Raw genomic sequence first — 17,690 nt, forward strand, 5'->3', positions numbered from 1 at the left:
TCTTGACCTACCTGTCATCATGCGTTCCCAGCTCTTCTAGAGGCCCCCGTTGTACTCTGTACGTGCTAAGCCATGATGTGTCGGCCGTGACTTATTTTTATGAGAGTAAAATCAACTGGGTTGGTTTGTGTCAAAAATGTCAATTCGATCGGAGTTAACAGCTATGCCGAGTAGACATACGCCAACTTGTGTGAACATCATCAGCGGACAAACCCTAGTAAACAGCTTCATGACACAAGACTGCCGCTATTGGCTTTGTATTCATTTTTGTTTGTGTAGGTAATTTCACTGCCGGACAACAGTCAGATATCCTGAATGCCTCCGGTCCCAATGCCACGGCAGCCCAGGCCGCCTTCCAGTGCAACGGGTATTATCGTAATTTCGTTGCATCCCCCAGTCGTAAATCTGTCAAATAATCTTGGCGCAAGTCGCCCACGCTAAAATCTGGTTCGCTCAATCCAGCTAACAAAAAATCATTCCCCATCTGTGCTCGTTATAAAACCCTTGCCATACCTCCAATGCAATCCGAGCTCCATGTAAGCCTGCCGTGGCCCTGTATGTCCAAATGCTCCGAAGTTTTGTTCATGAACCATTGTAAAAAAAATCGGTTTCAAAAAGTCGTCTCGCTGGCCTCCGAACCTCTAATAATCGTTACAGTAAGAATGTGATCAAGGCACCGGGCATTAACACCAACTCTATAGTTCGCCGGTTGCCTGATACTGAGGCCGGCCTCCGCGGCCGCGACCACCACGGCCTCTGCCACCAGCACGTCCACGACCGCGACCGCGATAGTTGCGATGGCCTCCGTCAACACTACCTTGCCCAAAGGTCTCCATGTTCTTGCGTTGCTCCTCGCCACGCCACTCGCGGCCTCCGGGCTTCTGGCCATTGTTGGCGGCTCTGTCCTTAGCCTCGCTCGAGATGTTGTCGAAGAAAGAGGTGGACTTGTTGTATACAGCGGGACCAGTAGCTTCGTTGCCGTCGGCTTCCTCGACCTCGGCGCCGTCAACTTCTTCACCAGGCTGCTTGCCCTCGTCCTTATTGAACTTTTTGTTTGCTTCGGCAAAGTCGAAGTCCGAATCGGGGACTTCCACTTTGGGTGTCGCAGTGGCGACTCTGCCGCCGCGGCCACGACCACGAGGAGCGGTGGGTGGACGCCCAGCATTGACTTTCATCTCGTTGACCTTGTTGGTCAGGTTGTCCATGGCGTTGCCGCCGCCATTGCCAAGCTGGGCCATGGCGTTGGCAACAGCAGCTCTGGCAGCGCTGGTGGCGTCTTGGACACTAGTTGGCGCCGCGGCCGGCCCAGATGGGGGCTGAGGGGAACGTTGCTCTGCATTGGGTAGAGAAAAAGGCTTGGCGCTGGCTCCTGTCAAGGGAATAACAGGGTTGACCTTGTTAGTTCGTTGGTAAGGGACAGAAGCTCCGTTGGGGCCGAGATTGGAGGCGGCGGCTTTGACGGCGGCGGTGGACGGCTTGGACTCGACTGGAGGCGTAGGGGCTGTCTGTGCATCTGGGCCAGCAGGCGCCTCGACAGGCTTCGACTCGGGCTTCGCAGGCTGAGGGGGGCCTTGAAGCCCCGGGCCGCCTTGAGGTAGGCCTTGAGGTCCAGGGCCGGCTTGGGGACCACCCGGAGGGAAAGGTTGGTTTTGCCAAGGACCAGGTGCACCAGGACCACCAGGACCAGGAGGGAAGCCTTGGCCAGGGAACCAGCCCGAGGGAGGAGGGTATGGGTATGGCATATTGCCAAATGCAGGGCCAGGCATCGGGCCTGGGCCGCCACGACCCCATTGGCCAGGAGGACCGCCCTGGAAGTTGGCGTTAGGAGGGAACTGCTGTCCCTGTGGTCCTTGAGGGGGGCGCTGGGGGGGCACATTCTGGTTGCTGCCTTGTGGGAGGCGAGGGCGAGCCTTGGTTCGAGTCAGCACACTGTTGCTTTGAGGTCAAGTATCAAACAAGAATATAGTATGGTTGGGAGATCAGAAGGAAGGCAACGGAAAGTTTCCACATGGTTTGCGCTATCAGATGTGACAAAGGTTTACATCCGAAATATTTCATCATAGAATCAGGAGATGTGTGGGTAGAACAGTACTTACACCTAGGATAGCAGGATCGTCGGGTACGGCAGGGGGCTTGTTTTCCTTGATGCCAGGGTGCTCCTCGATGCGAAGGTCCTTTACATCGCTGCCGCGGAATACGATATATTCATAGACCTGGTCAGAGGGAGCAATCTCTTCCTGAGGTCTCCCTTTGCGTCCCTCTGTGCCAAAAGATCGAACATTTTCGAGCGAGACTGTGGACTCTTCCGAGTTGATCTCGTGTAGGGTACCGACGTAGCTGATGCCATTGTAAGCGATTGGGCGTTTCTAGAGCTGAAAATGGAAGCCAACATACCGGATATCGCTTTTTGAAATGAGAGAGATGCGGGATCTGCGATGCGCGGTTAGCGATCGAGCCAGGTGGCAGAGAATGCGTAAGCTGCTAACCCAAGAAAACCCGACATGGCGGAGGCTCAGCACTACGTTGAGCACGTAGCAAACTGGCTATGGAGTAGAGGGAAAAAAAATATGGGATATAAATTGAGGATAGGGAGCCAGAGGCAAACGGTAGAGGGAGGGCGGCTGAAAAAGAGAAGAATATGTTGGTGGAGTAGAAAGGGAGAGCTGGAAGAGGCCAGGCGGCGTTTTTATGAGGCAAAGTTTTGCCAGGTTGAACAAGCTGGAGTGTGCGCAAACATGAGCGGCTGATGTTCGGGTGTGTGGGGAGCCCCGCATGAGCTTGTTGACCAAGTGGCCAAACTCACGTGTGCTATGGTGCTATGGTGCTACCCTCGACTACATTTGAAAATCGGCAAAATGAACCCAGATGTGCGACGAGACGGTGAAGATGCGAATGATGGAGCGAATTTCATTTGCCGAAGCCCGTAGTTTGCTTCGCACCGATATTACTGCGTTGTGGCTTGCACACTGAAAGCGACGAGAGGAAAGACTGCATCTCTGACGGGACTGTTAGTGGATTGGGAGCTTTGACGACAAACCATTCCGTACACATCTCATATTATGCGCTGTATTGAATGCGCAGCGAAATAACGGATGCTAGCTTATATAAAATCTACACTATCATCCGCAGAACTTCTATTCATACCGCAGATGGAAACCTGGCAAACCCAAACTCCTGCGCAAGACACATTACCTAAACTTGCTATAGATGACGAGCACAATCAAGAGAACCAAGACAGTGATGATGGAGATTGTGATTATCCGGTTCGTAGCCATCCTGTGACCCAGAACGTCAGTATAAACGCCGACCCAAGGGCAACATCGGGCGACTTTACCTACGGGCCATGCCCCGCAGCGTCTTGACACTGCGGTCCACGTAACCCTCGCTCTCCATGAGGCGGTCGTGGGTGTGCTGGATGGTCTCCCGCTGGCGGTGCAGGTCAGCGAGGGTACCAGCGCCAATGTCCTCGGTCTCATTGGCGAGGGCCTGGCTGGCCTTGAGGCGCTGGGTGCTGCGGTCGAGGCGGTCGGTGCCTGAGAGCAGCTGCTGGCGCTGCTCGAGGTGAATGTCCGAGGGGCCGGCGGGGTCGTCGGTGTAGCGGGCGCCGAAGAGGGCAGCGCGGTCCGAGGAGAGGTCAGCGAGCTTGCGGCGGCTGGAGTCGACGTCGGATTCGTAGTTGCGGAAGCGCTGGTTGACCTTGGCGCGGGACGAGGTGGGAATGTTGGACTTTTCGAGGCGCATTTGGCCGAGCTAGCGGAGGGGGAAAGACGCCATGTTAATTTGAAGATGAGGGAAAATTGGAATCAAACGACGACTCGTACCAGCTCATCGGCTTCTTCGAGCGCACGCTCGGCTTGGCTGATGGCGGCCTTGCGCGGCTCGCCCGACAGCTCGGGGATCTGCTCCAGCTTTTGCGATAGGTCGGCCTGGACGAGCTTGAGCTCAGCCTCGTATGAGTTGAAGAGCTCAGAGCCGACATCGCTATCGAGAGGGTTCGACATGGCGGCGGCGGCGGCGGCAGAAGTACTGGCTTGTGGTGATGAAGTGGTCGGCCGAGGCAGCGGAGAAAGGAGGGTTGGGGGTCGCAGTCGAGAAGCCAAGAGAAAGAGTCGTAGGATAGTTTGGCAGCAGATAAACTCAAAAGGACAAGCAAGCGGCGGCGACAGGCAGTGACGTTGTTTTCGATGGCGGGAGATGTACAAGGCTGGATGGAACGAAAGTGGTCAAGTCGAGGAGGGCCTTGCGTCAGCCGCTGGCCGGTGCTAGCAAGGAGTCGGGCCCCGGTGGTTATGTCACAGCTTGCGCCGGGAAGTTACAGCAGCCGTTACAGCGGGCTGCAGCCTGGAGCACCCCTGCCAGGACTGACTTAGTATTGTTGCGTGGCCACAGCGGGGCTCCCAGCCACTCCTGCACGTGATGCAAAACAGATATATGGGGTTCTTCGAGGCAGCAGAATCTTTTTCCTTTTTTCTTCTTCTTCTTCTTCAAAGTTGACACCCGGCGATTGAAGATACTAGGCTTGACGACCAGACATTTACTTGTCATATTGGCACCAAGTTGATATAAACCGGGGAGAAGGATTTGCGGGAGAATATCCTGTTACGGCGCTTCTAAGAATTGGTGATTCGAACCGACGTTTCCCGATCCCGTTGAGTGCTCGACATTTTGATGCAGGATTTTCCTTTGGGATGAAGAATGGGAATTGCACTCCAACCCTTTTCATTCCAGTCGTAGAAAAAGCTCAGACCTGATTTACCCAGATGATAGCCGTAGGATGCCGTCTGTGGCGGCTGTGAAACGTGAGCCAGCCTCTTTTGACAACGCACGTACATATAATTTATTCATGCACACCACCTCGGTATTACCAGCCTCGTCGCGCTCGACCCAGCTCTTGGCTTGTTGCATTCCCCGTTTCCGGGAAGCCTCTTCGAAGCACAGACCTGGTGCACGAAATCGATCAAGTGAGCACCTGTATCGTCAGCTTACTGGTTGTTAAGTGTTGGGGTTGCCTCGGCGCCGCTTATTGTGCCCGAGTGACCCCAACCCGCCTGCACTAGCCTCAACCTTTTGACCGGGATGCTGTTTGCACTTTGCCGCCCTTTGCTCTCTCGTGATTTATTAGGTATTGTTGGTAACTACTAGTCAGGTAGTTATTCGTTATTCGTTCATATACGGAGTAACTAGCCGCTCAAGCCGCCTCGTTACGTCGACGACGGCGTCGCAGAAATAATAAAACCTGGGGTCCGCGCTGGTCGCAGGTTGCTCGTCCTGTCCCTTTGTCCTCGGACGTTTTTCTTCCCTCCCCGTCACATCATTCGTTTCATTCATTCTTCGCTTTCTCTTCAGGCTACAACACGTTCTACTCCCGCCTCTCTCCATCTCCATTATCACCCAATGCCTTCAGCAGTCCCCTCGCGCCCAATGGAAGACTCCAAGCACATGTATGTCTTGACCCTACCTGTATCCTGTGTATCCTGTATGCACCACCACCCCAGTGCCCAGATAACGCTTCCGGCGACGCAACTCGGGCAGCTCCGGCTCAGCTAGCCATGCACCATTTTTGTCTTGCTACCTCGGGATCGCTCCTCTTTTTCTTTTCACAAGCTTGCGTGTCGCCAATCGATCTCAACAGAGGCGCTGCTACCCACCGGCCTGGGTGTGGCTCGTCATCGACACCCAACTCCTCTTTTTTGCCTCTTGGCCATTTGCATCTTCTCTCGCCATAGCCCAATTGCCCAATAATTCCATCGTTTTTCCCATCGTGATTTCCATCTGCCGCCTCTTTCTCACCATGAGCTCGCCGGTTAACCGGTTTACTAGAAAAAAAGTCGCCATTGTCGGCAGCGGCTGTTCCGGCATCGCAGCTCTCTGGGCGCTCAACCGCACCTATCACGATGTCCACCTGTACGAGGCGGCCGATCGCCTAGGCGGCCACACAAACACGGTGCAATGGAGCGCCGGAAAGTTTAAGACGGCCGTTGACACTGGCTTCATCGTCCTGAACACGGCTACATACCGTACGCTTTGCTTTGCCCGCTCAATGCCTTCCGCGCCACCGCAAGTGCTAACTCAGGCCGACAGCCAACTTCATCAACTTCCTCAGCAAAGTCGGCGTAGAGACGGAGCCTACAGAAATGACCTTTGGCGTCTCGCGCGATCATGGCGCCTTTGAATGGGCTGGTACGAACCTCGGCGCCGTCTTTGCGCAGCGCCGCCGCCTCTTCTCACCGCGCATGTGGCGCATGCTCTTTGACATTATACGCTTCAACCAATTCGCCCTCGACCTCCTCACTAATGCCACCGACGACGATGACGACGACGATACCGCGTCCTCCTCCCGCTTCTCCGCCCGCCGCGCGGACGGCGACGAGACCATTGGCGCCTACCTCGCCCGCGAGGGCTACTCGGACGCCTTTCGCGATGACTATCTGCTGCCCATGGCTGCTGCCGTCTGGAGCACCGGCCCGGACAAGTGCGGCCTCGATTTCCCCGCCGTAGCCATGGTACGATTCATGTGGAACCACCACCTGCTGTCCACCGTCTCGGCGCGGCCGCAGTGGCTCACCATCAAGGAGGGCGCCCAAGCCTACATCAACGCCGTCATGCGCGGCTTCCCGCCCAACCACCTGCACCTCAAGACGGCCGTGCGCCAGGTCGCCAACAGCGACGACGGCCGCGTGCTGCTACACATGGAGGATGGCCGCACCGAAGCCTTTGACCACGTCGTCCTCGCCACGCACGGCGATCAGGCGCTCGCGCTGCTCGGGCCGTCGGCCACCGATGCCGAGCGCTCCGTCCTCTCGTGCTTCCAAACGTCCCAAAACGAGGCCGTGCTGCACTCGGACCTAAACTTCTTGCCGCGTAGCACGCGCGCGTGGGCCGCCTGGAACTACCTGACACTGTCGTCACCCGCCAGCGGCAAGGCCAACATTGACAAGGTGTCCCTGACCTACAACATGAATCTGCTGCAACACATCCCGCGCGAACCCTTTGGCGATGTCCTCGTCACGCTCAACCCGCTTCAGCGCCCGCGCCCCGCCACGGTCCAGGGCCGCTTCTTCTACTCACACCCGCTCTACACGCCCGCCGCGTTCCGCGCCCAGCGCCAGCTCCCCCGCATCCAGAACAAGCGCGGCATCAGCTACGCCGGCGCCTGGACCAACTACGGATTCCATGAAGACGGCTTCAGCAGCGGCCTCGCCGTCGCGCAGGACCACCTCGGCGCCAAGCTGCCCTTTACGTTCAAGGACTCGACCTACAGCAGGGGCCGGAAACCGCAGCTCGGCTTGGCGGATTACGTCTTGCGTTTCTTCATCCTTCTCGTCCAGCTCTTCATTGTATTGACTTTTGATCGGTTTTCCTCTGTTGGTAACAGACGGAGCGTGCTGAACGGCACTGCCAAAGCCTGCCAGAAGAAGCGCAACTAGACCATCTCCTTTTTTTTTTGCCTTGTTTTTGCCTTGATTTTCTGTAATTGTTTCGACGAGCATTAGCGTGTACTTGATTTTTCTTTTTATTTATCATCATTTCATCTGCATAATAGAAATCCAATTTCCATTTTTATACTGCAAAAATATCCATGTAAAAAACTCCGAACCTCTCCGGAAACAACCCTCAAAAGGTCGGGCCATGACCCACTAAAATTTGGCTGCAGCACAACCAACTCATGCAACGCTGCTCTCTCTGCTCCGATCTTGCACTGCTCATTTCTGACCTCACTCGACCGCCCACGACACATCGCTCGCGCCCGCCATGAACACCTCCCGGCAGCTTGCGCGGTCCGCAGCAGCGCCGACAGCCTCCTCGCCATGGGCCTGCCTCTTCTGCAGAACCGCGCGCCAGCCGACCCGACGCCTCAACACGCCCGTCTTTCGGCGCAAGCTGTCCGGCACGACGGCCCGCCGCGCTCAGCCCGAGGAGAACCCCAATGCGCTGTCGATGGAAAAGGTCCGCGCGCACTACCGACAAAAGAACAGAACCGTCATGTATGTGCCGTACTCTTCTCAATTGGCGTCTTCTGCGGTTTTGGGACTTTAGGCTAACACACGGAACAGGATGTACACTATTAGCGCGATCCTCGGCACCGTTGCCTTCTCGTACGGCTCTGTCCCCCTGTATAAAATGGTACGGAAAATGCTCCCTGTCTGGACCCTCTTTCGACGACGTACATTTGGGCTGACTTGTACTAGATCTGCCAGCAGACCGGCTGGGGCGGGCAGCCGATCCGCGTCCACGGCGGCCCTGGCGGCGAGCTGCAAGACATTTCCGGCCGCGTCGTGCCCGTGACGACAGCGAAGAGGATCCGCGTCACGTTCAATGCCTCCGTGTCTGACGTGCTGCCGTGGAAGTTTGTGCCGCAGCAGCGCGAGGTGCGGGTGCTACCTGGCGAGACGGCGCTCGCCTTTTACACGGCCACGAACCGCGGCGACAAGGACATCATCGGCGTCGCCACGTACAGCGTCACGCCGGCGCAGTGCGCGCCGTACTTCAGCAAGATTCAGTGCTTCTGCTTCGAGGAGCAGCGGCTGAACGCGGGCGAGACGGTGGACATGCCGGTGTTCTTCTACCTGGATCCGGACCTGTTGACCGACCTCAACATGAAGGGCGTCGAGACAGTGACGCTGAATTACACCTTTTTTAGTACGTGCGAGCTCTTGAGAATTGACGTCTTAGAGAGAATGGGAACGCTAACATGTGCTGCAGAAGCTCGCTACGACGACAATGGTCGATTCACTCCTCCTGCTACACTGTAAAACACCCGAACCAGCACGGTTCCCCCACTTGTATCACCATCCTATTTCATACTCCCGCATATAGAGCGTCTGTATAAGTAACACGATTGAAATTTCTTGCGTCAAGATTGGACTGTAGCAAGTGCATCTGGATGATATGCCTTGTTACGGCCAGCGCGGTTAGCAGACTATTACGCACCTTGACATCTGATATGCGCTTCCAGTAAAAGACCACAATTTCAGCTTATATGACGCCGACTTGACATCCGTCTTTCACAGTTTTTCTAGCTCTCTCTATGAGTTGTCGCTATTCGACGCATTGGCGAAATGCTGACATAATCAAAACCAAGGTCAAAACGAAAATGAAGCCAGCGCCCACCAACCAAGAGAAAATACCCTCTAAATCACGTGCGTCCCACACATTCGTCTAAATTTCCGCCCACAGTCCGGGGCGCCCACACCAGCACACCAAAAAAGATTTCGACAGCTCGCTTTTCGCATTTTCTCCCAACCCATCACCCAACGTCGACAAAAAATTCTTACGCCGAATTCCTTTCGACAATCCCAACACAATGGCCAAGTACAGCCCCAGTAAGCTCACCTTCCGACCTCGAAAAATCCTGTTGCGAATTCTGTACTGACTGGCTGCCAGACGTCTCGGCTTCCCGCCGCAAGAGCCGTGCCGCCCACTTCAAGGCCCCCTCCAGCGAGCGCCGTGTCATCATGAGCGCTCCCCTCTCTAAGGAGCTTCGTGAGAAGTACAACGTACGTCCTCGCCCCTTCCGTTTTCTCTCGCCCACGCGTCCCTCCTAACATGTCCCCTTTGCAGGTCCGCTCCATCCCCATCCGCAAGGACGACGAGGTCACCATTGTCCGCGGCTCCAACAAGGGCTCCGAGGGCAAGGTCACCTCCGTCTACCGTCTGAAATATGTCATCCACGTCGAGCGCGTCACCCGCGACAAGGCCTCTGGCCAGTCCGTACCCCTCGGCATCCACCCCTCCAACGTCGTCATTACCAAGCTCAAGCTCGACAAGGACCGCGAGGACATCCTGGCCCGCTCCAAGCGCGGCCGTGAGCTCGCCGCCACCGGCAAGGTCACTGCTTAAGAATACAGAGCCATGACGACGAATGGATGCCAAACGATACAAAAAAGTTGTTCATTTGGTGGGAAAAACAAGCCAATGGATACACACCACATGGGATAAACGGGAAATGGGCATGATACTCCGGCGTTTTTTTAATGTTTTGCGATAGGAATTCCCCTCGTCTCTCTTCGGAAGAGCGAAGGAACCCAGCAGGGTAGATGAATTGAGAATCCTCGGTTCTCAATGGCCATTTCACATTATTCTGTGAAGTGCTCCATGGGAGGTGTTTCCCGAAGTCTGTCCTGCCCTCTTGTCCGATTCATTGCCGACCGTGACGCATTCCCCCTTCGGCTCAAGGAGACTCGTAGTTCTGCTCGTAGACGAATCACTGCCTTCCTGGCAACTAGCATCCACCGCCAACATATCACCGTGTTGACCATTTTTTCCACATGGTCTTCGAGGTAAACGACTGGCGAAGACTAAACCGAGTAGTTGGCCAATTATCGGCCTCTACTTCTTGCCCGAAGATTTTCATCGAGAGTAACTTTAATGACTATGAAGATTTGATGGTGAGGGACATGCCAGCCAAATGTAACACCAAATCCCTTATCTACAATACAGCACTCATCGTGTCCGTCCAAGACTAGTGCGACACGCGTGGGTAAAGCATAATCCATCAATTAAAACTAGCATCTGTTGCTTCATCTAATAGAATGCTCATCGTCTGGAGCATATCATAGTCAATGTCAACAGACGGTCCCGTCGATATATCTATAACCTCGCATCCCCTGCCGCATAAATGCGCTCGAAATGCATACAAGCCACGATATGATGAACCCGAGTATCGTGATATTGCTGCATGTTGCACCATGCTTGCCCCAAATCATCGGCAGCGGACTCCGGTCATGTATCTATATTGTTGCAAACTGAAGCTGCAGCCCAAAATCCAGCCCAAAGATAAAAGCAATGTGATGCAAACCTTGGACAGCTAACTCTGATGCGATGCTATTCATACAAGTGTCGTAAGTATGGCTGGTGTAATTCATGCCCGAGCTAAAACTTTTTAATGTGAAGTTGAATCTGATCATAACGGCGTAATTACTGCGACAATATTCCCTGTGGGTTAAATTTGTGAAGGTTGGCTTGACGAATCGATTCATTGTCGTTGGCCACGGTCGGTGGCACATTCTCGGTCTGTACAGGCTCTGGAGACTTGAGCCGAGTCAAATCACCTCCATTTGCCGTGGCAGAACGTGCTGGTGTGGAGGTATTTGCGATGGTTGGAGTCAAGTACGCTGTGGCGTGGCCTCGATATTGTGGAAGAACACCCTGGGCTGTGGCCGATGAAATTGTGCTAGGTACGAGCTGCCCGCTCGACTTTCCCTTGTGGAGCATACTCTGCCAGATTTCATTGCGTGATTTGGTCCTGTAAAACTAAGTTAGTCAATGACAGGCACGTAGGGGATAAAAAAGGGTACATACCCCGAGGTTGCGGGCTTGCGGCCCTTGAAGAGGATGCTCCGACCATCATCGCCTTCTTCAGAATCCGAGTTCATCAATTTCGAAGAGACAGCAACAGTATTTGCCGGTTGGTCCACAGTCTTGCGAGCATTCTCATTTTGGTGAACAATTTTGCCAGTGCAGGATGTACCGCGCTCGATGACTGAGCTGCCACAGCTCGAGTTCCGGGCCAACGCTTCGGACTGCGTCGTCTGCCCCAAAGGGCCTCGAGGCACTCGCTGTCTTGGTCTGCCCAAGGATCGGAATGGGTCATATACGGATCCGTTAGCACTTCGTGGGCCGTCGCTCTCAGATTGAATCTCCATGAATGAATCATTTGACTCAGAAGTTCGATCTCTTGTGGGGGACGGTGGGTAAAAGTCTTTGCCATCAAACTTGGGAAGACCACGTTGCAAGTGATGAGGAGCCTTGCCCCAGTACATATGGCGTGCACGAAGCTCATCATCGGTAAGGTCTCGTGCATATTGGTACCCAGTCTCCCGTGCTTTGTCCTGATTGCTCCCGGCGGGAATCATGCCAATGAGATATGGAGTATCTGGCTTTCGCGAAGACAAAAACGAGGATCGACCAGGGCCTTCATTCTGTGGTTGGAAGGGGGGTGCAAGAGCCGCATGGACTGGCAGCGTGGAAATTTTCTTGGTAGGCTCCGCGTTGCTACCGAGCCTCTTTGGAGCGAACAGACTGACCGACTTGGTGGAGTTGATGCCTTGGTGTGCTTGAAAATATTCGTGGTCCTTCTCACGCCATGGCTTCTGGCCAGAATTGCCCGTGCCATCGTTCGGTGGTTGGGCAGATGATTCGTCTGTGGAGGGGTTTTGGGCGGTAACAGAGACCGACGATGCGGAAGAATTATCCTTGGATTTCGGATAATAACTTTCCTCAAAGCTCTTTTGGTTCTGTAGGTTCTTCTCGAATTGGCCTACTTGCTGCCGAACCATGTGTGCCTGATACTCCATCCACTTTTCATCAATCTGATGTTTGTTGTATAGAAGTTGATCTTCTAGGTATTTCAAGGATCCCTTGAGAACATCGATTTGCTTCTTGGTAATTTCACTGGGTCGAATCGACGAGATAGGAGGGTTCGGCAGCGAAGCCGGTGTCGTTGGTGATGCAGCCACAGCAGGGCCGGGTTTTGCGGTCCCCGTGACAGGCTTGTCAGACTTGGAAGATGCAGGCACAGGTATATGAGCCGGGACCGAGGTCAGGGAAGAAGGTGTAGGCTGTATTGCCGGCGGTACTGCAACAGGGCCAACCATCGACGGATGAGGGAAACCGGAGAATGAAGGCATACCGTAGGCAAACAGGGATGGGTTATGAGTCATAGGCCACTGTCCATTGAAGTAAAAGGGCCGGCTACCATCTGTAGGGGCGGAAGCTTGGTGCTGAGAAGGGTCAGATGCTTCCTGGCGGTCATCGACGCCATCCTGCTGGTTGCGTGAGTTATCTTTGTCACTGGGTTTCGGGAAGGCGGCTTGTGGCATAGGTGCCGGCAAACAAAACGTGTTGTAGATCTGCCAGGGGAACATTGGGTATGGCGATCCGTGCATGGCAGGAGCATATCCTGGATATAAAGAAGGGAAGGCGCCGAATGGGTACTGGGTGCCATTTGCTGCCGCTATGTCGGCTGCATCCCTCTCCATAGGTCGGGCGGCGAAGAGACTGCCCGACGAAGGCTTGTCCTTTGTCCATTTGCCAGTGGGTGATGAAGAAGCTCTCGTGTTTGGAACAATGCGCCCGCCTGCTGTAACTCTGACATGAGTAGGCGAGACTACGGCCTTGTAAAATCGCTGAAAGCCTTCGTCTTTTTGGGCAACAAGACCGGATGGCGCAGAGATTGGCTGTGGCTCGCCACATTCATTTTCTGTCCGACCGCGGTATCTCCATTCAGAATCGGTGCCATCAAGCTGTTGAACAGGGCCAGGATTGCCGTTGGGGGCAGTTGTAAGCTTTTCAGTATCTTCTTCAGGGATCAAAGGCAAGGATCTGTTGACGGGTAGACGCAGAATATCTTCTACAATTCAAATTGTTAGGAGCAGCAAAAACGAGGTACAACCAAAGAAACGCACCGATAGAAGCCTCCTTCTGCAGTTTCTGGCAAATCTCGTCATACACCTCTTTTCTGGCGGGAGCAGCCCGCATTCGAAGTAAGTCTTGGGGGGTATACGTGACAGGGGCCATTTTTGTTCTGAGAAAGGCGAAAAACAGATATGAGCGATGGTTTTCTCTTGAATACCAGACAAAAAGGGTTGGGTAGCCTCGGGAGGATCCAGTAGATCGGATGTTGGCGCGAATAAAGGTCAAGATGGGGGCAATCTGCGTCCAAAGTCTGGATCCGTCAGTAATTTTCTGGGCCTGGAGCTGTGACTGAAGAAAGTATGGCAAGTCGGTGCAAGACGAGAGACAATGGAGGAAGTTGGAAGCGCCAACCAGCCGTATTGTGACCTGGATGCAACGGTGATGATTGTGAAGCAAGGAATATTTGATAAGAAACGCCGTAGACGGGCCCAGGGTCTCATCCTCATTCTGGAGCACCGAGAGCCAGCGAAGTATCCGCTTCGACTTTTTTGAACGGGTGAGTGTCATGCCGAGTCGTGAAAAGTGATATTGATTTCTGAAATAATGCTAATCGAAGCTTTCGTCCATTTTAGAGTGTTGGCAAAGAGATCTCAAGGAAAGCCAGTGCAACTGTTGGAACTGGGGCGGGAGGCTGAAGCGGCAGGCTGCCCGAGGGAGGCAAATATTGACGACGGTAACGATGCGAGATTGGGGGGGATTGGGAGTCGCTGTGTATATGGCATATGCCACTGATCGAGCTTGTGCTGGCTGCAGCCGGGTTGGGAGGGGGTGACGAGGGCGAGCGGGGAGGTGAGAACAAAGTGAGAAGACCCTGGACTTACCCAACAGTTGCCAGCGAGAGCAATTCGCGACCGCACGTGTATGCATACAAAGATCAGTCAAAATGGCGATCTGGAAACGGCCGTCGTGAGAAATCGAGATAGGAAGTTGTGACAGATGGAGTGATGGGAGCGGATGGAGATGTCAAAGGGAGACGAAATGGACGAGGAGCATGAAAGGACGAGAAGGCAGTCGGCTGGCGGCGCATTGGGAAGGCAGGTACCTACCTAACTTAGTAGGGAGGTAGGCATTGACAATTCTCTACAATACTTTGCAAGCTTCGCGGGCGACATTGGAAAGAGCAATTATTGTTGCTATGGGAAGCGTGTAAGCCACGGAGAGCACGATGAATGCAAGCCGATTCTTATTTGGGCAATGGATATCAGAGATCTCGATAATAGATAATTAGTAGCAATTTCAACTCCCTGCTCTCCGGCAACAATCCGACCATCGTTTTTATTGCCTACAAACGGGCCACTGTCTGGGCGTGCATCCGTTTGGTTTTGCGGCAGCTGCCAACAAAAAAGCGTAAGCTGCCAGCTGTCAGGGAAGGGCCTAAGGCATCGTGCAAATCCTCACATACCTCTTTTCCCATAAAGAATGGCTCTTGCAATACAGCAAATAAACGCACGCGCTTCCAACTCAATTCGCTTGTGCGTGTCCAGTCTCCACCTGGCTATGCTCGAGCTGGCAGCTCATTTTGCTGATGGTCTGGGGTTCTCCGGTACGGGCCGTGGCGGATCTGGCTTTGGTCGAGGCGGGCTACCAGCAGTATTTTCAACTACAGAGGCAAGAGAATCTCCCGCAAAACTGCACGAGTTAATCATCTTTTTACCAATGCGGCGCGAACGATACTAACGAGCGATTCCCCCCCCCCCGGAGCCCAAGGGCCTACCCACCGTCTTATATATTCGCAACCTGGGTACGGAGTACATCGCCGCAACATCCCTCCCCCGCCATTCAGGCGCGCACCCGAAACTTGAGTGTGCTCAGGCGATGTCTGACTGGCAAGCCGAGCCACCCTCCTTGCCTCCCGTGCTCGAACGCCTCTCGGTTTCGAACATGGGGGCACCACCGCCTCCGCCGTGGCGGGCCGCCTCCACACAACCGCCTCGTCGAAGGAGCTACAGTCAATCAATTTGCAACGATGCAGGGTGCCAAAAGTGCCTACTGTTCACATTGTCTCAGAGAATGCAGAATTGGGAAGTCCTCGCATGCTCAGGGAGTTCTAGGCATCATGCGCACAGACACTGGATGCGGCACCGACCGTCACCATCAACGGTTCGCCGACAGTGATGTGACTTGTGTAACTTGCGGCTGGGGGTTGTTCATGCAAACTAGTTCACGCGCCGTGGTGCATGTCTGATGACCATATTGGTCGTCGTCACGTTGTCGCAGCCTGATGTGATGAAAGGATGTGTGCTATCAGGGTAACAATGAAGCTTGTCACGTTCCCTGACACTTGCATAGGCACAACTACCCTGGACGGAATCTCGGTGGGAAAAACGACGACCTTCAAGCTCACCACACGAAGCGGCTTCTGAATGCTTGCCCTCTCGATTTAATGTTGCCTATCACATGGAATTTAGACCAAGTTGACGACTGGATAACCGAAATACCATGTCACTGTGGAGCCGACAGAATAACCTGGAGGCTGGCGCACATGCATCCGAACTTTGAAACAGGACCTATTTTTATGCCGTGGACTTCATTCTTCACCAAAACTCTGGCTGCAGGACAATGCAAGGCTACAGATCGTCTACACATCTGCAACAAGCCCTCAGCGGCCTCCTAGCGTCTGCTCGATGCCCCCAACCCGGTCGGCTGAAGGGAGATGACTCGACAGCCGTCGGTCCGCAGCGTGGCAGCGGTGGAGTCAAGCAACGCATTTTTAGCCACACAACAGCAGGTTTTCTGAGACGCGAGGCTAGTTGAGGTATGAAACAGGCCTGATTGGACAAGCTTGGCTTGAGTTATGAACTAGTTGGGGTTGGCGATCTACCAAAGGCCTCGGCTGCTAAGCCATATCTCCACCAGGTAGCGTTGATCCATACAACTGGGGAAACCGAGTTCAATTGGATGATGGCGGTTGAGAACGGACCGGTAACTAAATTGACGCAACACTTATTTAGACTCATGATGCCCATCTGTTTGTATTTCATGGCTTTGCATCTACACTAGCCTCGAGAACTCAAGTCACGACTGTCACCACATTGAACCCCGTCACGACCTACGACTTTACGACTACAACCGAGGCAACCAGCCGATTTACAGCGCTTTAATTGATTGAATATAGCACATTACGTTGCTGAACCACGTTTCCGTCACCCTGAAACGCATCATCATGGCTCCTCTCACTCCTCACTGGCAGCAGCCATCCCACCCCGACATCCAAAAAGTCGTCATCCTCAACGAGGTCGAATTCACCACCAAGAGCCTCTCGCGCGTGGCTCTGCCACCCTTTGCCCTCTTTGCCCGATTTGACTTTCCACCGTGCACGGAAGCGGCGGAGCCCACGTATGCCACGGTGCAAATGGGACGCAATAGACATCTCAACCTCAACAGTGACCTGCTGTACATTAACCACTCTTGCGAACCCTCTCTTGTTAGTAAACTGCCCGCTCCCGGCTGTGGGTGTTGGCCGTCCCCCGCATTGGAGTTGTCGCACGTGGGAGGAGCAGAGTCTCAGGCTTGTTGAAGACAAGACGTCATATATCCCCCAATACGAGTAGAAATGACAGAATTAACGGAAACAAAAACCAATTAGATTTTTGACACTGGCAACAAGATTATCATTGCTGGACCCAAGGGCCTACAACCCGACGATGAACTCACTGTTAGTTGACCACACGCTACTACCCTTGCCACGGCCCTGGCACAGCGGATATGCAATGCCGAGCCAAACAAGACCACCAGCAATTCTAATCACCAATTCTCTTCGACACTTAGTTTTTCTACCCCTCTACAGAATGGGAAATGTCGCAGCCTTTCCAGTGCCTCTGCGGTACGCCCACGTGCAAGGGCACCATTGATGGCGCCAAGAATATGACGTCGGCCCAGCTCGACGGCCTCTGGCTCTCCAAGCACATTCGCGAGCTCCGCGCCGAGCAGGCCGCCACTGTCGGCAGCACATCGCCCCCCTCACCTGCTGCCGACCCGACGACTGAGGCGCTGCAGAATGCCATTGACCAGGCCGAAAAGGTGGTCGAGGCCGCCCGCGCCGCGCTGCTGTCCTATACCGGCACCGCCGGCCGCAATGGCTCCCAGCTCCCCCGCAACGGCGGCGGCAAGGCCAATGGCGTCGGCCGTCGCGGCGGTCCGACCTCGCGCGAGCTGAGCGGCGAAATGGGCGGCGACACGGCCATTCGCGCATAGATGGCAGTGCACCTAGACGGTTCGGGACGGGGTGCGGGCAGCCTCATGCTTGGATTTGGGATGCGGCTCCCCTCCTCGTC

General features: G+C 54.4%; 7 protein-coding genes across 7 annotated transcripts; 4 read left to right on the forward strand and 3 right to left on the reverse strand.

Annotated features, from left to right (window-relative positions):
* Positions 1 to 695: 695 nt before the first annotated feature.
* On the reverse strand, positions 696 to 2,503 carry CCM_02491 (G2/M phase checkpoint control protein Sum2, putative; the record flags this gene model as incomplete). Its single annotated transcript, XM_006667643.1, has 4 exons — positions 696 to 1,910; positions 2,097 to 2,337; positions 2,395 to 2,430; positions 2,487 to 2,503. 4 exons carry the CDS (start codon positions 2,501 to 2,503, stop codon positions 696 to 698), a joined length of 1,509 nt encoding a protein of 502 aa, XP_006667706.1.
* An 827-nt stretch (positions 2,504 to 3,330) lies between these two features.
* CCM_02492 (vesicle transport v-SNARE protein) lies at positions 3,331 to 4,001 on the reverse strand (the record flags this gene model as incomplete). Its single annotated transcript, XM_006667644.1, has 2 exons — positions 3,331 to 3,750; positions 3,822 to 4,001. The coding sequence occupies 2 exons, from the start codon at positions 3,999 to 4,001 to the stop codon at positions 3,331 to 3,333; spliced, it is 600 nt and encodes a 199-aa protein (XP_006667707.1).
* A 1,790-nt stretch (positions 4,002 to 5,791) lies between these two features.
* On the forward strand, positions 5,792 to 7,427 carry CCM_02493 (amine oxidase; the record flags this gene model as incomplete). Its single annotated transcript, XM_006667645.1, has 2 exons — positions 5,792 to 6,017; positions 6,082 to 7,427. The coding sequence occupies 2 exons, from the start codon at positions 5,792 to 5,794 to the stop codon at positions 7,425 to 7,427; spliced, it is 1,572 nt and encodes a 523-aa protein (XP_006667708.1).
* A 325-nt stretch (positions 7,428 to 7,752) lies between these two features.
* On the forward strand, positions 7,753 to 8,753 carry CCM_02494 (cytochrome-c oxidase assembly protein; the record flags this gene model as incomplete). Its single annotated transcript, XM_006667646.1, has 4 exons — positions 7,753 to 7,985; positions 8,055 to 8,124; positions 8,190 to 8,640; positions 8,704 to 8,753. 4 exons carry the CDS (start codon positions 7,753 to 7,755, stop codon positions 8,751 to 8,753), a joined length of 804 nt encoding a protein of 267 aa, XP_006667709.1.
* A 551-nt stretch (positions 8,754 to 9,304) lies between these two features.
* Positions 9,305 to 9,840, forward strand: CCM_02495 (60S ribosomal protein L26; the record flags this gene model as incomplete). The annotated part of the gene is made up of 3 exons (XM_006667647.1): positions 9,305 to 9,323; positions 9,385 to 9,497; positions 9,562 to 9,840. 3 exons carry the CDS (start codon positions 9,305 to 9,307, stop codon positions 9,838 to 9,840), a joined length of 411 nt encoding a protein of 136 aa, XP_006667710.1.
* A 1,077-nt stretch (positions 9,841 to 10,917) lies between these two features.
* CCM_02496 (uncharacterized protein) lies at positions 10,918 to 13,518 on the reverse strand (the record flags this gene model as incomplete). The annotated part of the gene is made up of 3 exons (XM_006667648.1): positions 10,918 to 11,245; positions 11,302 to 13,351; positions 13,407 to 13,518. 3 exons carry the CDS (start codon positions 13,516 to 13,518, stop codon positions 10,918 to 10,920), a joined length of 2,490 nt encoding a protein of 829 aa, XP_006667711.1.
* A 3,061-nt stretch (positions 13,519 to 16,579) lies between these two features.
* On the forward strand, positions 16,580 to 17,610 carry CCM_02497 (galactose-proton symport, putative; the record flags this gene model as incomplete). The annotated part of the gene is made up of 3 exons (XM_006667649.1): positions 16,580 to 16,840; positions 17,003 to 17,071; positions 17,185 to 17,610. The coding sequence occupies 3 exons, from the start codon at positions 16,580 to 16,582 to the stop codon at positions 17,608 to 17,610; spliced, it is 756 nt and encodes a 251-aa protein (XP_006667712.1).
* Between the last annotated feature and the right edge of the window lie 80 nt (positions 17,611 to 17,690).

This window comes from Cordyceps militaris (genome assembly GCF_000225605.1).
Source record: "Cordyceps militaris CM01 unplaced genomic scaffold CCM_S00002, whole genome shotgun sequence".
Lineage (NCBI taxonomy): Eukaryota > Fungi > Ascomycota > Sordariomycetes > Hypocreales > Cordycipitaceae > Cordyceps > Cordyceps militaris.